Genomic DNA, 22,452 nt, shown 5'->3' on the forward strand with positions numbered 1-22,452 from the left:
AAGCATATTTGGCCCTGGCTGGCTGGTGCAGCTCAGTGAGTTGAGCATTGGCCTGTGAACCAAAGGGTCACTGGTTTGATTCCCAGTCAGGGTACATGCCTGGGTTTCGGGCCAGGTCAGGTTCCCAGTGGGGGGCATGTGAAAGGCAACCACACACTGATGTTTCTCTCCCTCCTTCTCCCTCCCTGTCTAAAATAAAGAAATTTTAAAAATTAGTGTAAAAAGAAGATGCAAAATTTGTAGGCACAAAAACCAAAAAGACGGGGGGAGGGTGGGTGTTAAGAACAGTATAGGAAATGGAGGAGCCAAAGAACTTTATGTACGGCCCATGGACATGAACTGAGGGAGGGGGATTGCTGGAGGGAGAAGGGATGCAGGGGAGAAAAAAATGGGACAATTGTAATAGCATAATCAATAAAATATACTTGAAAAAAAGACCCACAATACAACCTTACTGATTCTAGCTATGAGGCCAGAATTACCCTGATACCAAATATAGACAAGGACATTACAGGAAAAGAAAACTTCAGACCAACACCCCTTACAAATACGGATGGTCTAGTTCTAAATCATTGCTGAGTTACCTGAGGCACTTTATATGCCTAGTCTCTGTTGATCCTCCCAACACCCCCATGAAGTTAACTCATTTTTCAGGAGGGAAAACTAAGACTTGGAGGCTAAGGGACTCGAAGGCAGTGAGTGGCAGAGCCACGATTCCAACTCCCAGCCCAGCTCCTCCTGCCACACCACCCAGCCGTCCACTCAGGGAAAGAGAAACAGCTGACCCTGCAGATCTGCCCTTTTGTTCCAGTACCAGCTCTGCCCAACTGTTTGGTCAGGTGACTCACCAGAGCAGCCTCTCCCTGCAGGTGAGACCCTTCCCCAGGCCTGCAGGGAAGGGCACAGACCCCCCCCCCTTCCAGGGAAGTGACTCCTTAACCAAAGAACACACATCAGCCTGCACACTGGGAGGGTTATGTGTGTAGGAAGAAGGTGTAGAGGGAGGGCAACGCGTTGCTTCCTGGGCAAAGCCTTTACCTCTCTGTGCCACGGTCCCCTCGTCTGCCAGATGGGGGCAAAGCCCCAAAACACTGGCAACAGCAAATGCTGGCAAGAATGAGGAGCTCTCTCTTTCACTCTTGGTGAGAATGCAAAATAGCACAGCCACTTCGGAAGACAGTTTGGCAGTTTCTTATAAAACTAAACATACACTCACCATACAATCCACCAATTGCACTCCTTGGCATTTACCCAAAGGAGTTGAAAACTTATATCCACACAAAAACCTACACATGGGTTTATAGTAGTAGGCAGCTTTATTCATAACTGCCCAAACTTGGAAGCAAACAAGATGTCCTTCAGCAGGTAAATGGATAAATCAACTGTGGTACATCCAAACAATGGGATATTATTTAGCACTAAAAAGAAATGAACTGTCAAGCCATGAAAAGACAGAGGATATTTAAATGCATAGCATGAAGTCAAAGAAGCCAATCTGAAAAGGCTACATACTCTATGACTCTGTCTACACGACATTCTGGAAAAAGCGACACTATGGAGACAGTAAGGAGCTCAGAAACCGCCCAGGGTGGTGGGGAGGGAGGGCTGAGTGAGTAGAACAGAGGAGTTTCTGGGCGGTGAAACCGTTGTGCATGCACTGTGAGGGCAGATACACACCGTTGTACATTTGCCAAAACCCACAGAACCAAAAGTGAACCCCAGTGTAAACTACGGACTTCAGGTCATCGTGACGTGCATAGGCTATAAAAACGTCCCACTCAGGTAGGGATGTTGCTAGTGGGGGAGGCCATGTCCACGTGGGGGGAGGGGTACATGGGGACTGTATTTTCTGCTCCGTTTTGCTGTGAACCCAAAGCCGATCTAAAAAATAAAAATCTAGTTTTAAAACTGGGGCAAAACCACCAGGTCTCAGGCCTGGAGAAACAAGCTAATGCCCACAGAAACAGCTGTGGGGGAGGGCAAGCCGGTCCCTTTGTTGGTTTGGTTTTGTTACAAGGGATTGGCACCGTTCAGTTTTTAAGCCCCGGCTGTGCCAGAAAACGTCAGTGGGAGTTCACAAGGGTCATTTTAACTGTTTGGGTCCCAACGTCCTCGGCTACAAACAAAGACTATAATACTCATTTTTTGTTCCCATCCCCATGATAACCTCTCAGAATGTAAGTGGCAAGGAGTGGTAATGATGACGATAGTCGCCGTTTATGGCAGGGCACTGTGATAAGCACTCTGTACACATTATTCCGTTTAATCCCTACAACTGATTTTACAGATGGGGCATGGAGCTGGGAGAAGAGGGGGAAGAGGAGGGGGTGGGGGGCAGGCAACTCGCCCAAGTCACAGAGCTAGTCAGTGGCCTGGCGGGTTCTGAAGACTCAATGCTTGTACTCAACCTCCAGCTTCACCCCCACACTGCCCAGCTGACCCAGAGGCACACAGGGACGGCCCATTGCCTCATCACTGGACACTGGCTTCGTAATAACAAACGATGATCGTAGCCGACCTTTCTGTAGGACTTCCTGTGAGCCGGGACAGCCTGTATCAGCGCACCGCTTCATTGAACTCTTACAATAACTCCCAGAGGTCGGTACTGTTATTGCGTGCGTTTACAGATGAGAAAAATGACGTGTAGGACTCAAAGAACAGAAGACGTCAGACCCAAGAGGGAGCGTGGGGCTCAGCCGCTCCCAGGCTTTTGTGGGACAGTCTGCCTCCCCCGGGGTGTCCTCAGGTTCTGCAGCTAAAGCAAGGCCCGAGGGGTGTGTGTGTGTGTGTGTGTGTGTGTGTGTGTGTGTGTGTGTGACACACACCGCGCTGTGCTGCGGCTGCGTTGCTTCCTTCGAGACCCACCTAACCAGCAGTCAGAGGCCACACCTGGGCCTCCGGAGCCCTGTCTCCTGCTGCAGTGGCCCCAGGAGTACCCCGCAGCACGGGCTTCCTCCCCACCCCCAGAATGACATTTTGTCCCCACAGGCCAGGCAGGAAAGGGAAGTCGAGAGCATGGAGACTAATTTGCCCCTTAACGGTGGAGGAGGCCTGTGGAGCAGGAAGGAGCCACAGCAGGGGAGGGGGCAGGGGAGCAACGCCTGTAAGGCCTGGAGGCAAATCCACTTAGTGTCGAGACTCGGCGGTCTGGAGGGGACAGGAGGAGCCTCCTCTTGGTCCCCACGGATCCGAGACCTGGTTTTGAGTGGGAGTTCCTCAGAGGACGTTTTGTACAAGGCCGTAGAATCAGCCAGATCTGAGTCCAAATCCCGTCTCTGCTGTTCCCTGGCTGGGTGACCTTGTTTGAATTCCGTAGCCTGAGTGAGAGAGCCCCAGTTCCCTCCTCTATCAAATGCCGGTAATGGTGGCAGCCACCCCACAAGGCAAAGTCTGTACCTGGCCTGGGTCAGGGCTGCCACGGAGTAAGGACTCAGAACATTATTAGCTGCCTCAGTGGTAGAATGGATTTCTATTTGTTCCTGCCTTGTTGTGAAGGTTAAATGAGTAACAGACATGAAAAATGCTTCAGAAGGATCCTGGCACAGAGAACCGCTGACCCTTTTATTATTAATATCCTCTCTCCTCGCCTCTCCTCCTAGTCCAGGCAGGGCACCTAGGGCCTGGGCAAGGGGGCTGCCCCACTGCAGGATGCAAAGTGCAAAGCTGGCATCGCTCTCAGCCGTTTTCCCACAGCCGTGGGGGAGAGATGGGGCTGCAGGTTAATTCGTTAGCACCAATTAACACAGGGAGGCTCCTTCTGCTCTCACCCTGGCCTGCCTCCCTGCGGGCTGGGGGCCTGGGACTACGTGGCAGAGGAAGCAGCCAGGCTTGAGGAGAGGGGCATATGGTGGAGCCACCCACTGAGCCCAAGCAGGTAGTATTCCTGGATGCCCAGGGAGAGGTGCAGCCACCATGAAGCACAGAAGGTCCTGCTCCTCAGGACCACGGACAAATGCTTGTCCCAGTCAGGGGCCCTCCTAGTGCGTCCCAGCCCCAGAGTGGGGACCATCCGTCACCCCAACCCTAACCCCATACAACAAATGCTTTCAGTTATGATCTCACAATGAAGGAAGTCATAAAAATGGCTGGAAAAGAAATGCAGACAGTGACATTTTTTTAAAACTTTATATATATGTTCATGCCAATAAAAGTATGAAAAGAGAAAATAGTAATGGATTAATAGTTTTAATTACCCCAAGGTGTTTTGGAAAACAGGGGGAAACATATTACTCTATTAGTCTGTCACCGTAGCAAATAACATTACCACTTCTGCCTACCTGTGACTGGTGTCCAAACTGGCCTTCTCAAGTTCATGTTCAATGGACAGTAAAGCTGTGTTTGCCCATCTATCCTTACTCATCATTCACTAAAGAACACTTTTATTAACTGAAAACTTACTTTCACATGAAGCAACTGATAAATAAGTAGTTAGGAAAAGTCTTAAATATAAGGATAGATTTGGTAGAGATTCTAAAACTTTCATGTCACAAAAAATTCTAGAAATTGCAATATGGCTTTTGTCTTTCTTTGGTATTGATTACAGTGGTTTTCAAATGTTTCTTGTAGTCAGGAATTTCCAGTAAAATATCTTGACCAGAAAATTTTTTCACTCCATTTGGTAAAATCTTTTGAAACTATTTTTTTCTCAAAAAGTTACAGAAAATGGCTGACAGAGAACACGGATGTGATTTGGTGATTTGACCCCCTGCTCCGGAAGGGCAACAGACTACATGACACTGCTCATCGGTGATTCTGAATCTACCGAGACCCAAAACTGAGCCAGAAGAACGTTCGACAGATCTCACTACAATGACATTGTTTTCTCACCAATTCCATGTCGAAGCTTAGTGAAGTGTGCCCCCTCCCCATACAACTGGGGTTCTCTTAATCGAATTAGACGTTCAAAACAATGCTTATTAAAGGGTAAGTCATAAAACATGCTGTCTCACAAAGCACTCCTCCCTTACACATTCAACCAGAAACAGACCAGTTACTAGAATGGAGATCAGCTCATGTATCTAAGGGATTTGGCCAATAGTTGGGTTTTTTTTCCTTGTAACATCTCTGTCTATATTTGGTACATGGGTAATATTGCCGTCATAGAATTAGTTAGGAAGTGTTCCTTCCTCTTTTATTCTTTGAAAGAATTTGAGAAAGTTGGTGTTGATTCCTCTTTAAATTATTAGTAGAATTTACCAGTGAAGCCATCTGATCATAGACTTTTCTTTGTTGGGAGGTTTCATTATTGATTCAGTCTCTTTACTTCTTATATGTCTAATCAGATTTTTTTTTTTTTTACTTCTTCTTGAGTCAGTTTTGTATATAGTTTGTGTCTTTTAGAAATGTGTCCACTTCGTTTAGGTTATCCAATTTGGGGGCATATAATTGTTCATATTCTCTTATCTTCTTTTTTATTATTGTAAAGTGAGTAGTACTGTTTCTAATTTAATTTCTGATTTTAGTAACTTAAGTCTTATCTTGTTTTTCTTAGTCATTCTAATTAACAGAGTGTCAATTTTGTGGATCTTTTCAGAGAACCAACTTTTGGTTTCATTGACTTCTCTATTATTTTTCTAGTCTATATTTTATTTATCTGTTCTCCAGTTTTTATTATTTTATTCCTTCTATGGCTTTGGTTCAGTTTGCTCATCTTTTTCTGGTCCTTATGTTTTAAATTTAGGTTATTGATTTGAGATCTTTCTTCTTTTATAAGGTAGGCATTTACAGCTATAAATTTCCCTCTAAATGCTGCTTTGGCTGAATCTTAGAAATTTTGGTATGCTGTGTTTTTGTTTTCATTGTCTCAAAGTGTTTTCTAATTTCCCTTGTGATTTCTTCTTTGACCTATTGGTTGTTTAAAAGTGCACTGTTTAATTTGCATATATTTGTGAATTTTCCAGTTGCCCTTCTGTTGCTAGTTTTCAGTTTTATTCCACTGGGGGCAGAGAAGATACTTCAGATGATTTGCACTTTAAAAATTCATGGAGACTTGTTTTGTGACCCAACAGCTGGTCGATCCTGGAGAATGTTTCCCATGCACTCAAGAAGAATGTATATTTTGTCTGTTAGCAACGGAGCATTCTGTACATGCCTGTCAGATCTGTTTGGTTTATAGCTCCATTCAAGTTCTCTATTTTCTTATTGATCTTATTTTCTAGTTGTTCCATGCATCATGGAGAGCAGAGTATTAAAATCTCCAGCTATTTGTTTAACTATTTCTCCCTTCACTTCTGTCTTTATGTATTTTGGGACTCTGATATTAGGTACATATTTGTTTGTAATTGTTATATCTTCTTGATGAATTGATCTTTTATAAATATATAATGTTCTTCTTTGTCTCTTATAATAATTTCTGGCTCAAAACCTATTTTGTCTGATATTAGTACAGCCAGCCCAGCTCTATTTTTATTATTATTTGCACGGAATATCTTTTTTCACCCTCTCACTTTCAGCCTGTTTGAGTCTTTGGAGAGCTACCATGTAAGGTTGCCAGATTTAGCAAATAAAAATACAGGATGCCCAGTTAAATTTGAATTTCAAGCACAATGAGTAAGTTTTTAGTATAAGTATATCCCAAGTAATTTTTGACATTCATTTATCCCCAAAAGAAATCATTCACTTTTTAATCTGACATTTAAATTTGACTGGGTACCCTATTCTAATAAGAATGTACAGGCAGACACAGGCCCTGCACTCTGGGAACTTCTTATCTAGGGGTGACAACCAGAGCCTACCCTGGAGAGTGTCCCAATTTAAGAGGGACATACACGTCTTGCACAGGGAGCTGACGACCTGAGGAGAAGGAGAGACACGGCACAATCTTACCAGGAAGGTGAGAGGCATTAGCAAGGCCTTCCTAGCAGGGCCCCTTCTTGGGTCTCTCAAGGTTTCCCTGCCCACACCTCATTGTCCGCTCAGTGTCTAACACCCAAAGTCCACTTCTTCATCCAGTAGGTAGGAGCTGGGGAGTCTCAGCCAGTTTGCATTGGGGAGCAAGATCTGTGGAAGAACAAGGCACTCCCCCCAACCCATCCACATTCATCTGTATGTGCACAAACTCACATGACACTCATGTCACGCTCCCAGGGACATGTTTACTATACACACATTCCCACACATCAGCACTTGAGGCCTGTCCAGAAGGTAACCAGCCATGTACAATGAAAAAATAGAGACATTTACTGAAGAAGATACAAGATACAAGAAACATTGTGCACAGGACAATGACATCTCAGTTCCCTTTAAAGTAGGCACCTTGGGATCTCACAGAATTCTCCCAATCGCGATCAGCTGCCCCATCGTATTTTCCTGAATCTTATCAATGGTCTGAAATCCCTTCCCTTTCAAAGGTGACTTTAGTTTTTGGAAAAGCCAGAAGTCACAAGGCACCAAATCTGGGCTCTAGGGGGGCTGAGTCACCTGGGTGATTTGATGTTTTGCAAAAAATCTGCACGAGATGTGTTGCATAGTGAGCACATGGCCGTGATGAAGCTGCCAGTCACAGTTGCCCATAGCTGTGGCCTTCTCGGTCATCGGAATAAGTTTCCATGGAGGAAAGTTTAAGCTTAATGCAAAATCTGATGCAGAATTTGTTGCTCTACTCACTCAGTCATTTTGAATGTGATGGCCACACAGCACACATGCTCAGTCAATGGCGTCTACCACCCCCTCCGACTAGTACAGTGAGGTTGTTGTTGTTCATGCCTGTGCATTCCAGTCCACTCTCCCTGGCTGCCAGGTTACATCGATGTTGTGCAAAGGACCTGAATAAACACTTCTCCAAAGAGGACATACAGATGGCCGGTAGACATATGAAATGATGCTCACGGTCATTAATTATCAGAGAAATGCAAATTAAAACCACAATGAGATATCATCTCACACTGTCAGAATAGCTATCATCAATAAATCAACAAAGAGCAAGTGCTGGCAAGGATGTGGGGAAAGGGAACCCTTCTGCACTGTTGGTGGGAATGCGACTGGAACAGCCACTTTGGAAAGCAGTATGGAGATACCTCAAAAAATTAAACATGAATCTGCCTTTTCACCCAGTGATTCCACTCCTGAGAATACATCTGAAGGAACCTAAAACACTAATTCAAAAGAACATAAATACCCCTTGTTCGCTGCTGTGTTATTTATAATCACCAAGATATAGAAGCAGCCCAAGTGTCCATCGGTAGATAAGTGGATAAAACAACTATGGGACACAAGGAATACTACTTGTGTATAAAAAAAATTTTTTTATACTTTGTGTCAGTATGGATGGACCTGGAGAATATTAGGCTAAATGAAATAAGCCAGTCAGAGGAAGAAAAATACATTATGTTTCACTCACATGTGGAATCTAATGAACAAACTGAACTAACAAGCAAAACAGAGACAGACTCATAGATAGAGAGCAGACTGACAGCAAAGGTGGGGGTGAGCTTAGAGGGTGGAGGGGTTGAACCAAAAGGAAAAAGGACTCATGGACAACAGGGTGGTGATTGCTGGGGAGAGGGGGGAGGCTGAAGGGAACTAAATAATAATGGAAAAATACAATAAAGATTGCATTAAAAAATGTAACATTCCCATTACATTAACAACGGCTGGACATTTTCCGACAGACTGATACACACAGGCCCACTAGCAGGATAAACACAGGCCCGTACGCCCAGCCCCACTGAAACACGCTCCACTCCCACAGACACACAGCCCTGAGCACATTGGCAAACTCGGCCCTGCATGCCAGTAACAGATCGCAGTCGCAACCAGCCCCATATGCTCTGCCTGTCCTTTCTCAGGTTCCAGATGTGTGTGTGTGTGTGTGTGTGTGTGTGTGTGTGTGTGTGTGTGTATGCACTTTCTCCTGTCCTCTCTATCTGGATATCTGTCTGTCCTTCACTCCCCCACCCCAGCTGCCTGCAGCCCTCCCTGCAGAAAAGGGCAGGCCTTTTCTTTATGCCAACCAAGGCCCCTCGACTCTGGGAGGAGGCAGTGCTGGCTTTTGCTCAGGCCCTTGCTGAGTGGGACTGGGGGGAGGACAGGGGTGGGGAGGGGAGAGGACAGGATGGGATGACCATCTGGACCTGGGAGAGTGGAGCTGCGGGCATTGCCCGAGGACTCCAAAATGGCATATGGGCATCTGGTGCCTGAGGGGCTTGGGAGGGGGTCCCCCAGTGTGGCCTACGCAGGAAAGCCCCCACTCCACCCCTCACCTAATCTCCCAGAGCATCCTCAGATCTAACAGATTCTGGAAAACCCTCTCAAAGCTCCCTTCCTTGGAACCCAACCAGCACTCAGAGGTGAAGTTGGGTTGGTGGTGAGGGGAGGGGCACAAACCCCTTAAAACCCTCCAGGCTCTTGTACCTTTTGTGTTCAGTTCTACAGGAGGAAGTGTGGCCCCTCCCACCCTCCCGTTTTGGATCTTATTCCTGGAGGCTGGTGGAGAAGATCACTCTGTGCCATGGAAAATCCGGAGGAGTCGGTGCTAATTTGTGCAAACCTCACAACAGGGTGAGGAGGGCTTGGCGTGGGCTCCTCTGGGTGCCCCATACCAAGTGCATTAGTATAAGGCCTGTTTACGCCTGGCACGCTGCCCTGGAGGTCCTCAAAGCCGGACTGGGAAGGGAAGGTTTAGGGAGGGCAGCTAGAGAGGGGCCCCGACCAGCCAGGGGAAGAGATGAAGAAAAGGGACCGTTTGTGGAGGGCCATGATCTGAACAGCGGGCGGCTGCCCGCTGCTCCAATCCTCTTTGAGAAAGAACCTGTCTATCAGCCTTGCAATGTGCAGTTATCGGACAACCTCCAGCACTTTCTGTCCCTGAATGTGAAGCCCCATCTCCCCACGTGGCCCTCAGCCAATGACTGAGAGCAACGAGTGTCAGGGACCTGCTGGTCCTGTCCAGGACCCCTCACGCAGGCAGCCTGGGCTCAGAGCTCCCTGTTGGGTAGGGGCTGGCGGGGACTCGGTCAGATTTGCATTTGACAAATGCTTCCCCCTGCCAGTCCCGCAGCCTTCCTCCGTATCTCTCACAAGTTTAATCTCAACGTGCACGCCAAACTCTGTTTCAGTGTCTGCTTATCAGAGGACCCAAACTGACCGAGATGCCAACGTGTGTGTATTTGTGTGTGAGAAAGACAGAGACTGAGAGACAGAGACGTGTTAATGGTGTTCCTCCCAGCCCTCAAGGTCCTAAGTACATGGGCCACCCGCCCCCTGCTGGAAATTCCTTGCAACCTCACTTCCCCAACGGGAGGCCCCTGGGAACATGAAATGGTTTCATTGCAGCCACTGGCTCAAACTGTTCTCTAACAGAACTTCAGGGATCACTGTAGCAACGGGGAAACTGAGACCCATAGAGGGAAAGGATTAAAGACACATTTGGGGGACATCTTGTTACCAACAACGTTGTTCCTCTGCCCCCCATCTTGTTCCTTCTTCCTGTCTTATGGGCCCATATCAGCTCCGCCCTCTTCCCCTGCATCCATAGCCAGCCCCACCCTGCACCCCTCCTTACTCTGGCCTTCACGCCCACTCCCTGGGGCCACAGTGACTGCTTCCCCAAAGGCCCCTTTGCCCCATCCACCTCTCTGCAGCCAGGCGACATTCCTGAGTACAAGTCAGACTCCATTCCTTTCTAGCCTAACGCTCACCACCGCACCCCGGATTCAAGGGGCCCTGCGCTGTGGCACCACCTCCCTCTGGCTCATTCCTCACTCTGGTTCAGTTGTCACCGAGCACCCAGGACCTGCAGAGGTCCCATGTCCCCCAGCCCAGCTGAGGCTGTTCCCTCCATGTGGACTGAGTTCGCTGCACCCACGGCCCGTCTCAGAGCCCGCCTGATACCCCTCCTCCTCGTCCCCTCTCCCTGACCACTGTGGGCTGATCTTTACCCCAGTGGCAGGTGTAATCCTTTCTTGTTTCTGCTGTAACAAATTACCACAAATCTAGTAGCTTAACAACAACTCAAGTTTATTTTCTTACAGTTCTGGAGGTCAGAAGTCTAAAATCAGTCTCACTGGGCCAAAGTCAAGGTGTCGGCAGGGCTGCTCCCTTCCAGAGGTTCATTATTCAGCCGCACTATTCAGGCCACTGCTCAGTAGGTAAGGCTCAGTCCCTGCTTTCACCCCGTTAAAAAGGAGACAGGTCTTTATCGTCTTAAGCCCAACCGACCTCCCGAGGCATTCCAGTGTGGACTGTTTTTTCCCACGTCACCAAGCAATTTGCTGATTCTCAGCAGACACTGACCGAGTGTCCTACACATTCAACTCAATTCTGACACTATCTACTTAGAGATAGAATCAGATCCCACAGGTTAAGGTCTCCGTCCTACAAGACTTCCCCCCACCCTACCAACACCCATCAAAAGTCCCAGCTTGTCACCTGTGCTTTTGACCTGCCAGCTATAAATAGGAGGTTCCTAGGACCCCTCCTTGGCTGTGATCCACTGGCTAGAGCAGCTCACAGAACTGAGAAATGTTTACTGATGCTTACCAGTCTAGTATAGAAACACATGACCTTGGAACAGCCAGACAGAAGAGATGCACAGGGCAAGGTCTAGGGCAAGGGCTGAGAACTCCCGTGCCCACTCCAAGCCCTCCACTCTCCCTCAGTCTCTGAGCCTCAGGCTTGCGGAATTTTCCATTTCAGGGTCTGGGTGGCTTCCTTTCCAGCTGTGTTGCCCGCTAACTGCTGGCGCCTGAGCTTGCAGAGGTGAGAGGGTGGACCGCCCATTACCACCACCACAGGCAAGTCGGGCTGCAGGCAAACCTTGGTCGACTGGGCATGCGGGTCAGTAGTTTCAGCAAGTGGTTAGAAGGGAGATAAAAATCAACTACCTCAGCGTTTTCGAGTGGGGCATGGAGGGCTGCTGACGTTTTTGCATTCCTCCTAGCCAGCTGGTCTTCACTTCCTGGCCTCCTGATATTTCCTGTTCCCCAGGACAGAGTTCCTCTGCTGTTTCAAGATGACTGTCTGCTGCTGCCCCTGCCTTCCTGCTGGGCACACCGCTCCCTGAGAGGGGCTGCAGAGAGCAGAGCCACCCCTCTGAGCCATGGTCCCATTCCTGGGATACCCCCCAGCCAGCTGCGAGTCCCCCAGCTCACCAAGGCTGCCCCTCTGAGGCGCTGGGGCCGTGTTTGGCCTGGAGTCTGACCTCCCCAGGCAGGGCCACTGCCTACACCAGCCCTCAGCGCCCACAGTGCCGATCCCACATTTGGTGCAGCCCAGCCCAGTCCCGCCAGCGGCCTAGCAACGAGTCTCAGACCTCCATATGCTCTAAATCTCGTGGGCAGCTTGCTAAAATACAGATTCCTGGGCCCTGTCCCCGGAGATGCTGCTTCAGTAGAGTAGAAGTGGGGGCTGGGAATCTGCTTAACTAAGGGTTTTGGGTCCGTCAGATCTGGGGGTTGGGGGTTCTTTTGGCGACACTGTGACAAAGAAAGCCTTGAACTTCTAAAGTAAACACATGTGTGGAAGTTCATCAAAAGCTTTCCATGCCCCCTGGGCAAGGAAGCCACGGCCTCCCTCAGAGACCGCCACTCCTCCTGCCAGTGAGCAGGGAGATTCATTCATTTATTATTTTTTCTTATGCAAATGCTTTCAGCAAAACAAAGCACAGAGTAATTTGTACATTAAAGTATTAATAAAACACAATGCCACTTTTAACTAGCAGGGGTGCCCCTTGCCCCTCTGGTGTACCATCCTGGTAAGAACAGCCACTTCCCACGCACGTCTACCCACTCCCCTCTTCTTAGCACGTAAAATGGCGTCCAGCAAGTAACACGTGGTCAGTGTTATTTACTTAATAAAACTGAAGATGATACAGCAGCAAAAGAGAAACGTGCTCACTCCTCTGTGGCCTACACAGGTCACTTCCTCCTCTGTTATTTTATTCCTCACAACTCCTATGTAGGGTGAGTACCAGGACCTGCAGATAAGGGGCTAAGGCTCAGAGAGGGGAATTAACTTGTCAAATGTCACACAGCAAGTCAAAGCAGAGCAGAGATTTGCTCTGAGATCCATGTGTCTCCTGGCATCTTTCCTACAGCCACTGACAAGGAGTTAGGAAGGAGGTCAGTGGTTCCACATCCTCCTCCCCCTTTTATCTTGCAGACCGCATCCTGTCTGGAGTCCAGGGGAAGTGAGTTTGCTTTCTCCTCCCCACCCCCACCCTCCCAGCCATGCGGAGCTCCAGCAGGATCCCCGGGCCCTGCAAGCAGTGGCCACAGGAGACAGCTTCCGGAGAAGCTGGGCTTTTAGCCCAGAAATGCATTATGCATGGGGGTCTCCACGGACCCCCACAGTGTATCCCCACGGAGGACAGGGAGCCAGCCTCACCCAGCAGCTGCTTCTTGTCTGCCCTCCCCCTGGTGCTGGCCCCTCCCCCACCACTGACCTGCCCCTGAAGAAGCCCCTGTGCCCACACTGCCATTCCTTTCAAGGAGGTGCCAGCAAGTACCTGTCTGGCTGCCCTCTTAGCCACTGAGTTAAGACATCCCTCAACTGCCAGGACACCCCACAAAGGCCTCTCATAGTGTCCAAATGCCCACCACTGGAAGCATGTCTTCAGGGCTTCCCAGATACGTGCTCAGTCCAACTGGACAGAGGTAACACGTTACCTGGGAGGTGTGCAATACCACTGTCCATCCGTCATTCACTGCACCCCTGTCCTTGCTATACTGCTGGAATGCCATGACTCGGGCTGATGGAATCCTGGTGGGTAGTGCAGACTCTGATATTGGCTGCCTGGGTTCAAGTCCCAGCTTTGCTACCCACCAGCTCCATGACCTGGGCCACTTACTTAACCTCTCTGCACCTCCAGTGATGGTGAAAATTGTGGCACCTACCTTACAGGGTAGCATGTCAAGTGCTCAGACCAGTGCCCAGCCTGCAGTGATCGATTGGAGATGATGCTCTTCTGGCAAAGGTGTTGCCCCGCTTCTGCAAAGATGAGCATGACCTGGGTTCCCCACCTGCATCGCCATCCCCCGGGTGCTCTTGGGTGGATTAGCCCTGAACTCTAGCTTCCTCACTGGGAGCCCTTCCTGGTTTCAGTCAGGATTACACTGTACTTATAAGTCTCTGTGCACCCAATTCAGAGCGTTGGAGAAAACGTCAGTGGGTCAAGATCATGTGTCAAGCCGTGTATTCCCACCCCTGCACTTCCGTGAGGCAGTTAGACTTGGCATTCCTGCCCCAGGGGACAGTCAGGGGCAGACCAAGGTAGGAGTTGCCAGCAGCAGCCACATCTGCCTTCGGGGTTTTGTTTCCAAAGCTGGAAGTGCTTATACCCACGGTCCTTGAGAGGAAGCTGCGCGGGACTGGGTCTGAGAAGAAAGGAGGGGGGAGAAGATTCTCATGGGTCTCCTTCCCACCAGGAGGGAGCGGGGTTGTCTCTGCAAGTGGTTTAAAGGGGGGCAAAAGGGCAGGGTCATGTTGCCAGGAATCTAGTCAAATGCCCCAGCCTGAGCAATGGTAGTCTCGGGAGGGGGGGTCTTAGAACTGGTTTGCTTTTCCTGCTAGATCTGCAAAGAAGGGGTCTGAGCTGGAGGGCTGCCTGAGGGAGGAGGCAAAGATCTGTTCAAGATCAAGGATGTTCTCTTTGGAGAGACTGTGAGAAGGAAACAGGGGAGAAGGCAGGAAATGAGGCAGGAAGAGTCCTGTTCATGTTCGGGGTGGTGGGGGAGTCCAGTGTGGGCAGGGGTTAGTCTGAGGTGTGTGTGTGTGTATGCGGGGAGGAGGTCATTCCAACCAGCTGGTGCTGAAAAACCTGGAGACTCACAGGCACACACTCTGCACACAGCCTCCCCCTAATGGGGCTGTCACCGAGGCAACAAATGAATCTGGTTGCCCAGCAACGAGACCCTGCCTCCTCCATCCCTCCCAGGGCCATTTCTGCCCCTCGGGAGTCTTGTGCCCTTCCTGGATCGCTCCCATGTGTAGCTGGAACCACATTCCTTCTGTGTCCAAATACCGAGGGTAGCAGGGTAAAGGAACCCTGTTTCTTTCTGTGATTGTGCTGGCTGGGGCCGCCGACTCAGCATCCAGAGAAAGGAGGGCCTCAGTGGTCTAGGTGAGGAAAAGGGAGTAAGTGGTGGTTCAGCCTTTGTTTATGCTGGGCGTTTTCCCTTTTCTGTTCTTACTGAGGTGAAGCAGGAACCACAGCCACCTGGGAGTCAGGAGAGCGGGTGCCAGGTCTGCCTCTCACTTGCTGAGCATTACCAGCAAAGGACTTCTCTCTGACCCTCAGTTTCCCCATCTGTGAGGGGAGAGCTGGGGCAAGCTGACCACCATGGCCCCCTCTGTGATTACGGAACCTCAGGACCAAGATGGAGGGGAAGCGGGGCTTCGAGTCCCAGCCAGGTCTCTTCACAGAAGCACCCCCCCACCCCCCACCCCGCCAGGCCTGCAGCGTCTGGCCATGGCCCGTTGGGGGAAGGGAAAGGGCCATTTCCCTCTGGGCCTTCCATTCACCAAGGGCCCAAAATCTGGACCTTAGATGTCATTTCAAACAAAGTTACAGTCACTGTCATGTTTTATAAGCAAAAAGCATTAATCTGTAATCACTAGCATTTAAAATAAGCTGTGGTCTTTGTAAGTCTAGTTGCCATTCTTCATTTTTCAAATGTACCTTGAGCTAATGGTGTGGAAGTGGCCCAGCCCCCATCTGTCTGTGAGGGCCCTGACCCCACCGGCTCCAGGAAAGGAGGGTGGGGGCCACTCAGTGTCCCTCATGGGGGCTGCCTGGAGACCACCTGGACTGGCAGAGGGAGTGGTTAAGTTCTAGGTCTTAGGGAGGGCTGCAGTAGGGGGGGCAAGTGTTGAGGTGTGTAAAAGAGGCTGGGGAGGCAGAGCTGAAGGAGGGCCCTGGCCCCCGCCCCCCATATCTCTGCTCCCTGTCCTCCTGGGAACAAGAGTGACGCCTCCTTGTGCACAGCCCTTGAGGGGACCTGGGGCTACGAATCTCTAAGACACAAAGAGCTACCTCTAGTGCTGCACCCTAAGCCTGTAGAGAACCTCTGGGGGTCATACACTGACAGTGAGGAACTGGCTGGGCTGGGCTGGGGTTGGACACACAGAATCGGTCCCTGAGAGCATCCTGGCTCTGTGCCCTCTGATCCGCCTCCTCCACATCAGGCCTTAGGTTCTCCCAACTGCACACTCTCTGCCCACTGTGGCTGACGGTGGCTGGGGGCTGCTGAGTGAGGAACTCTGCTCAGGGTCATCCAAGGGGTGGAGACCTGGTCCCCTTTCCCCTGGAGAGTCAGGAACCATCTGTCCCTCCACCCAGACACACACCCAGCACGCTTCACCCACCCAACAACCCCCACCCATGGGAAGCAGTCAGCTGGCAAGTGGGGGGAGATTGGAGGTGTGGGGAGAGAAAAATATCTCTTTCTGGGAAGCATGTGGCCTGTGTTCAAGTCCTGTCGTGACTGCAGGAAGACAGCATTCCCACTTTAGTCTCAGGGCCCCTCTCTGGAAAACGAGGGAGCTGCACTCTCCAGAGCCCTTTCCATCTCGGCCTTACTCTGGGTCCAAGGCCCCCCCTGCCTGCTGGAGAAAACCTTTCTGCTAAGCAGCTGGAAGATTTGCTCTGAGACAGCACCACCTGCTGGCCATTCTGGAAAAGACGCCCATCCTTTCCAGGTGCTCCGGAATCCCTGAAACTTGCTGTACGGGTAAGGAGGCTGTCAGAATGTACCCGTTGAGTCTTACTTTGCACCTGGATTATTTCATTAAAATTTTACAGTAACTATAATGTGAAGTAGGCGATATTGCTTTATAATCTTGTACACTATTAAACTGAGGTCTAGAGAGGTTGAATAACCTGCCTAAATTGGTAAGGGGCGGGGCTAAACTTCAGCGCTGGCCTTCTGACTCCACAGCCCCTCGCACCACCACCCAACCCCGTGAGGGGTTGTTTCCAGAAGGGGTCCTGAGGCCCAGGCCGACTGGCTTGCCGAGGCCACGTGGCAAGTCAATGACAAAGTTGGGGAAGAACCTAAATCAGAGAAGGTGCGTCACACCCCAGGGGCTCCTCCCAGCTTGCTTTGGGGACTTGTCTGAGAAACTCCTAATTTTCATGCTGGCAAGAAAGGAGTAGCTCCAAATCAGCCTCAGGCACGTAGGTTTCTCCCCGGAGAACCCTCAGCTTCCGGCACACCTGGGGCCCGGCATCTCCCCTGTCCCCTCTTTGGTGGACTCTACCTATTTCTAGGTCTGGAAAACCCACCACAGGTGGTTTGCGGCCTCCAGGAAGCCGGAATCAAGGAGCTCACGGAGACTGAGAAGAGCGCAGTGAGTCGCCCTTGCTCACCGGCTGTTTTGGAGGAGCTGGGACTACAACGGCGTGAGCCAATCACCAGCTCAGGGCTTTTCCCATTTCATTCTCCTTGTGGCCCCTTCACCCTGCGCCACAGAAGGCCTGAGCTGATTCGGCGGAGCTGAGGGCAGCGCAGGAGGAGGAGGGAAAGGGCTGGAAGACTGCCCAAAACAGCAGGAGGTTTTGGTGCCACAAGAGCAGACGCATTAAAACAACCAATCAGAAAGCAAAAAAAAGGTCCAGATCTAAAATGCCAGGGAGGAATGTTGACAGATCAATAGTTGCTAAACCACATTCTCAGAGGGCTAAGTACTCCACAGCAAGATGCCTTGCGGGGCTGACATCACTGGCCCACGCGGAGGGTCAGTCTAAACAGCCTTATGTACATAAAGGAGAGGAAGGTCATATACCAAGGTACCGACAGTGCTCATTTCTGGGTAGCAGTGTTGTTCATTGCTTTTCCTTCTTATTGATTATATGTAGTTTCTAATTTTTTCTGCAAAGACTGTATTGCTCCTGTAATAAGACAAAAAGTAATTTGTAAAAAAAAGAAGCAAGGAGGAGAGTATCTTTATGATTTGGGGAAGAGGAGGAAGAATTTCTTAAAATAAAAAAAGCATAAATCAATAGAGAAAAGATTAGAAAGTAAGACTAAAAATATTTTCTCTTCATAAAGCAGACAAGGGATGAAGATATGAAGTAGGAAGAGCTCCTATGAATCATTAAGAAAATGATAAAAAAAATTTTGAGATAAAGTGGGCTAAAGATGTGAATGGGCAATTCGCAGAAGAGGAGATCCAAGTCATCAACAAACACATGAAAAGGTGTGCAGTCTCACTGCGTCTTACCATTCATTCCTTAGTCACCATATTGGCAAAAATGGGAGTCCGCTGTGCCCCGTGCTGGTGAGGGTGTGGAGACACGAATTCTCCCACGTGCTGCCGGAAGGAGTGTGACTGAGAAAGGCCACTTTGGAGAGCAACTTGGCAATGAGTGGTAAAGCTGAGAATGCCAACAGCAGCTTCACTTTAAGCCATATCCCTAGAGAAATGCTTCCAGACAGCCGGGGGAGGTAAGTGTGCTGTGGTGCCCCAGAGCTGCCTTGGACCAGTTCTCAAGCCCTGATTTTGTTCGACTCCCCCCAACTCTGCATTCAGTGATGTTATGTTGGTGTCCTGGAATCAGTTAAGGTGGGAGAATTTACACCATGGAAATTAGCAAACCCTACACACCAGGGTGCTTTCCTCCCCCAGAGAGCTAATGGTTAAACATTAACCTGCATACCACTGCAGGTACCCTCTTTGCAGCTCTGATATTGGCTCATCTACATGTTCTTCTAGGAGAATAGGTTAATAAAATGTGCCCTGTTTATTCCATGGACTAGTATACAGAAATTAAAAGAATTAGATTTATGTTGACATTGACTGATCCAAAAAATATACTGTTAAGCTAAAAAGTGACAATGAAATATTCAGTAGGATATGGCTATGTAGACTAAAAACAACAATATAGTATATGAAATATATTTCTGTATTTTAAATTGACTGGAAGGATAAACACCAAATGTATCATGGTAGTTCCTGTGGAGAGAGGAAGGTGAGAAAAAAAGATAAAGGACTTTATCTGAGGTGTTCTATTTCTTTTCTTTTTTAAAGTAATGCTGACAGCCCTAGCTGGTGTAGCTCAGTGGACTGAGTGCAGGCCTGTGAACCAGAGGATCTTGGTTTGATTCCCAGCCAGGGCACATGCCTGGGTTGCAGGTCAGTTCCCAGCAGGGGATGTACCAGAGGCAACCACACATTGATATGTCTCTCCTTCCCTTACCCTCTAAAGATAAAGAAATAAAATCTTAAAAAAAATAAGTAAAGTAATGCTGACAAAATATTAACATTGTAAATGGTGTACATTGTAAAATATTGTAAATATTTTTACATTTACAATATAAAAACATTCTACATTGTAAAATGTTGTCATTGTAAATGGAGGGGTGGCATGTATTTGTGATGATTTCTCCACTTTCCATATATTTGCTATTATTTTCTTTTCAAGGTGGAAAAGAAAATTCTGTGTTGAGGTATCACAGTTTTGCAGGTAGCACTAGGTTAAGCTTAAGTTATCTCCCTGGTTTACCAAGGGTTTGGAGCATTAGTGGGACTGATCCTTCGCCCTACACGGAGCCTCCCTCCTCTGCTCAGGTAAGTCTTCCAAGGCTGATGACCCCCCTGGGAATCCCAGCGCTGCCGAAGGGACCCTCCAGTCCTACGATCAGGAGCAGCTCGAGAGTCTAAAGCAAGTGGGACTAGGGTGCTTCAGGGTAATATGTTCAGGAAACAGAAATTTAACGTCCTGTTGATAGAGTTTTTAAAAGCATCACTTGGATGAGTAATCAAAGCCTGCAAGCAACTATTGTCCAAGATCAAGAATGACGCTACCTCTCTGATTCATTCACTCACTTAATTGCCCCCAGGGGAAGCCTAGAGGCCAAGTGTGGGCTGGGCTGTGCGTGACCAGGGACTGGTGCTTGTGCTCCTGGGCACTCATCTGTTTGCAGGTCTGATCGGACGATTTCCTTAATCTCCATTTTCTTTGGACAACCCTCTGCTCTTTCTTTATGTGTCTTGGAATGCTTGGATCAGGCCATGCCCCATCTAGGGCCGTGTGGTTCCCAGGACTCTAGAAATCCATGATTTGGGTGGTGGATGGGGGATGAGATCTGGGAAAGAATGTGGCCTCTGCTGTCCGTCACCGCAAAGCCTTGTGGAGCAGGGACAGCCACACGCAGGGGCTTGCCACAGGGCTCTCGCCTCCCTCTTGGCCAATAATCAAATGGCAGTGTTATGTTTTTAGAGTTTAGTAATATAATTTTTAAGCCCTTTGGCCTAAAAATTGGGAGATGTTATTCCACCCAGTGGAGCCCAGAACAGCAGTTCCGAGCCTCCTCCATCCCCATATCCCTGCTGCGCCGCCAAACCCTTTTCCCCTTTCTCCTTTCTCTCCTTTCTTTTTTTTTTTTTTTTTTTTCTCGGCAGGAAAACCCCACCCCCCCCCCCCCCCCCCCCCCCCCCCCCCCCACTTTTCCCCCCTCCCCCCCCCTTTCCCCCCCCTTTTTCCCTTTTTCCCCCTTTTTGCCCCCCCCCAGCTCCTCCTTCTTTTTTTTTTTTTTTTTTTTTTTTTTTTTTTTTTTTTTTCATCCCCCCCTTTTAAAATAAAGGCGGTAGCGCTGTGAACTTTCTGGCTCTACTTCCGGTCCTCGAGGCCACAAATATGGATGCAGTTAATTCACATGGACTCTCTTAATGAGGAAGCGTAACTCCAGGTGCAGCTGGGAGTCTCTAACACGTCTTTACTCGGGACACTAGGACATTCCCTAAGTGCATGTCATAGGTCGTCCCCTTTGCACTGGCTGTTAGGAAGCTCAGGGGCAGGTGTCTGCCCTATCTCCAGAAATTATACTGGAACTCCAAGTTTGCATTTATGACATTCTTTATGTTTAACTTTATTTTTTAGCATCGCTTTCCATTTGCTGTAATTTTTGTACCTGTTTGTTCTATAATACTTCATTTGTGTTATATTTAAACTTATAAACTGATTTGAGTCTTTTCTGGAATGAATCTGGTTGTAAGTTAATTTATTTTTTCAGATCCACCAGGTAGATAAGATGTGATCCAATAAGAGAGGAAGAAAATATCCCGAGTGCTTACTTAAAATGTTAGCTAATATTTGTAGGGTTTTTTTGTAGTTTTGTGTTTTCTTTTTTGTTCCGACCTAAAGGACCAGGTAATGGAGTGGACAGGGGGCAAACACTAGTCAGCTAAGGTCAAGGCCAAGGTCAGTGGAGGAAAGTCAGCATAAGACCAGAGAAAGGCAGAAACAAGGCAGGATCAAGAGCAGAACGGGGCAGTTTGGTTCGTCCTCCCTCCCTTTCCTCTTTCCTTCTCATTCACTCATTCATTCATTCATTCAGTGAGTATTGTGCACCAGGGAAGAAGAAAATGCACTGTACTGGGCAAAGAGGGCGGGTCAGGCAGGAGGCTGGTAGCAGCTCCTGGGGGTCCATCTAGGCACCTCTGGCTCTAGAGGAACCACAACCCAGCTTGGGACACTGACACAGAGCAGCCAGAGAATCTGGGCTGCAAGTGGCCAATTGCTCCCACTTAGACAGGACTCCCTGCCGGTTCCATGGAAACGTTGGAAGCCCTTGGGGTAGCTGAGTTAGGGCTCAATGTACAGAAACTCATTCCGCACACCCAAATTGGTGCATAGTATTAGGAAGGCGGAGAAACAAAACAAGTGTAAACGGGATGGCAGAACCCTAAACCCAGCACTGGGAGGCCCGGTGGCAAACCCCGCAGTGTCTCTGAGCCGGGTGTCCTCTTTTGCAGGAGGAACATGGCAGTTCCTTGTCTGGTCACCCTCCTGGCAGGAAATGTGAGGGTGGAGGGCACAGGAACTTAATGGACCACCAACAATATATTCGGAAAAGAGCCTTCAGTCAGTCCGTTCACTGCCCAGAGATCGGAGGGTGGCAAGCACAAATCCCAGTTGGCATTTTGCTCTGGAGAATGGGTGACACGAGTTGGCCAAAGAGGGAGAGCAGAGTGGGGGAGGCCTGGGGGTTTAGGAGACCCCGTGTGGAGGAAATGAGAACTTTTGTCGGAGGAAATGCCAACTCCCTGGGTGGCCAGTGGCCGTGGCAGACTTTCCGGGCTCTGGAACAGCTATGTGCCCCTTTCCTAACCACAACGTTGGGGCCGGGGACTGGGGACGTCTGGGTCGGAGCCCAGGAAATGACCTCAGCTCCTGTCACACCCTCGGGGGTGTCCCAGCCTCTGAGACAGGCTCCATTTACCCTGGCTCTTTACTGCCAGTGAACGGGAGGGCGGGACCTTTCTCTCCCCAGAAAGGGGTGTTTCCTCCAGTGCCTAAGGAAGGGGAAGCCTCTTTGGCCCTTCAGATGCCACCCCAGCTGCCGCCCTGATCCCTCTCCCCGTATTACCCCCCTTCCCCTTCAGGCTGGGCTTCCCCTCAGGGGCTTCTGGGTAGTGAGAAAGGCCAGTGGGGAAACCCCACTCTCTATCTCAAGAACTTTAATATGTGAAGAGCAGCCACACCCACGCAGGAGATGCAACACAATCCACGAT

The 22,452-nt window shown here is 49.3% G+C and overlaps 1 protein-coding gene across 1 annotated transcript in view; it reads right to left on the bottom strand.

Annotated features, from left to right (window-relative positions):
- The window catches only part of CORO2B (coronin 2B), a 143,296-nt gene extending 131,574 nt beyond the window's left edge, over nt 1-11,722 (bottom strand). The window contains exon 1 of the mRNA XM_037155715.2: nt 11,479-11,722. Within this exon, the coding sequence (XP_037011610.2) occupies nt 11,479-11,499 (21 nt within the window). The 5' untranslated portion in view covers nt 11,500-11,722. The remainder of the gene's footprint in view (nt 1-11,478) is intronic.
- Nucleotides 11,723-22,452: the final 10,730 nt, after the last annotated feature.

Source organism: Artibeus jamaicensis, unplaced genomic scaffold (genome assembly GCF_021234435.1).
Source record: "Artibeus jamaicensis isolate MK-2021 breed Jamaican fruit bat unplaced genomic scaffold, CSHL_Jam_final contig_548, whole genome shotgun sequence".
NCBI classification, from domain to species: Eukaryota; Metazoa; Chordata; class Mammalia; order Chiroptera; family Phyllostomidae; genus Artibeus; species Artibeus jamaicensis.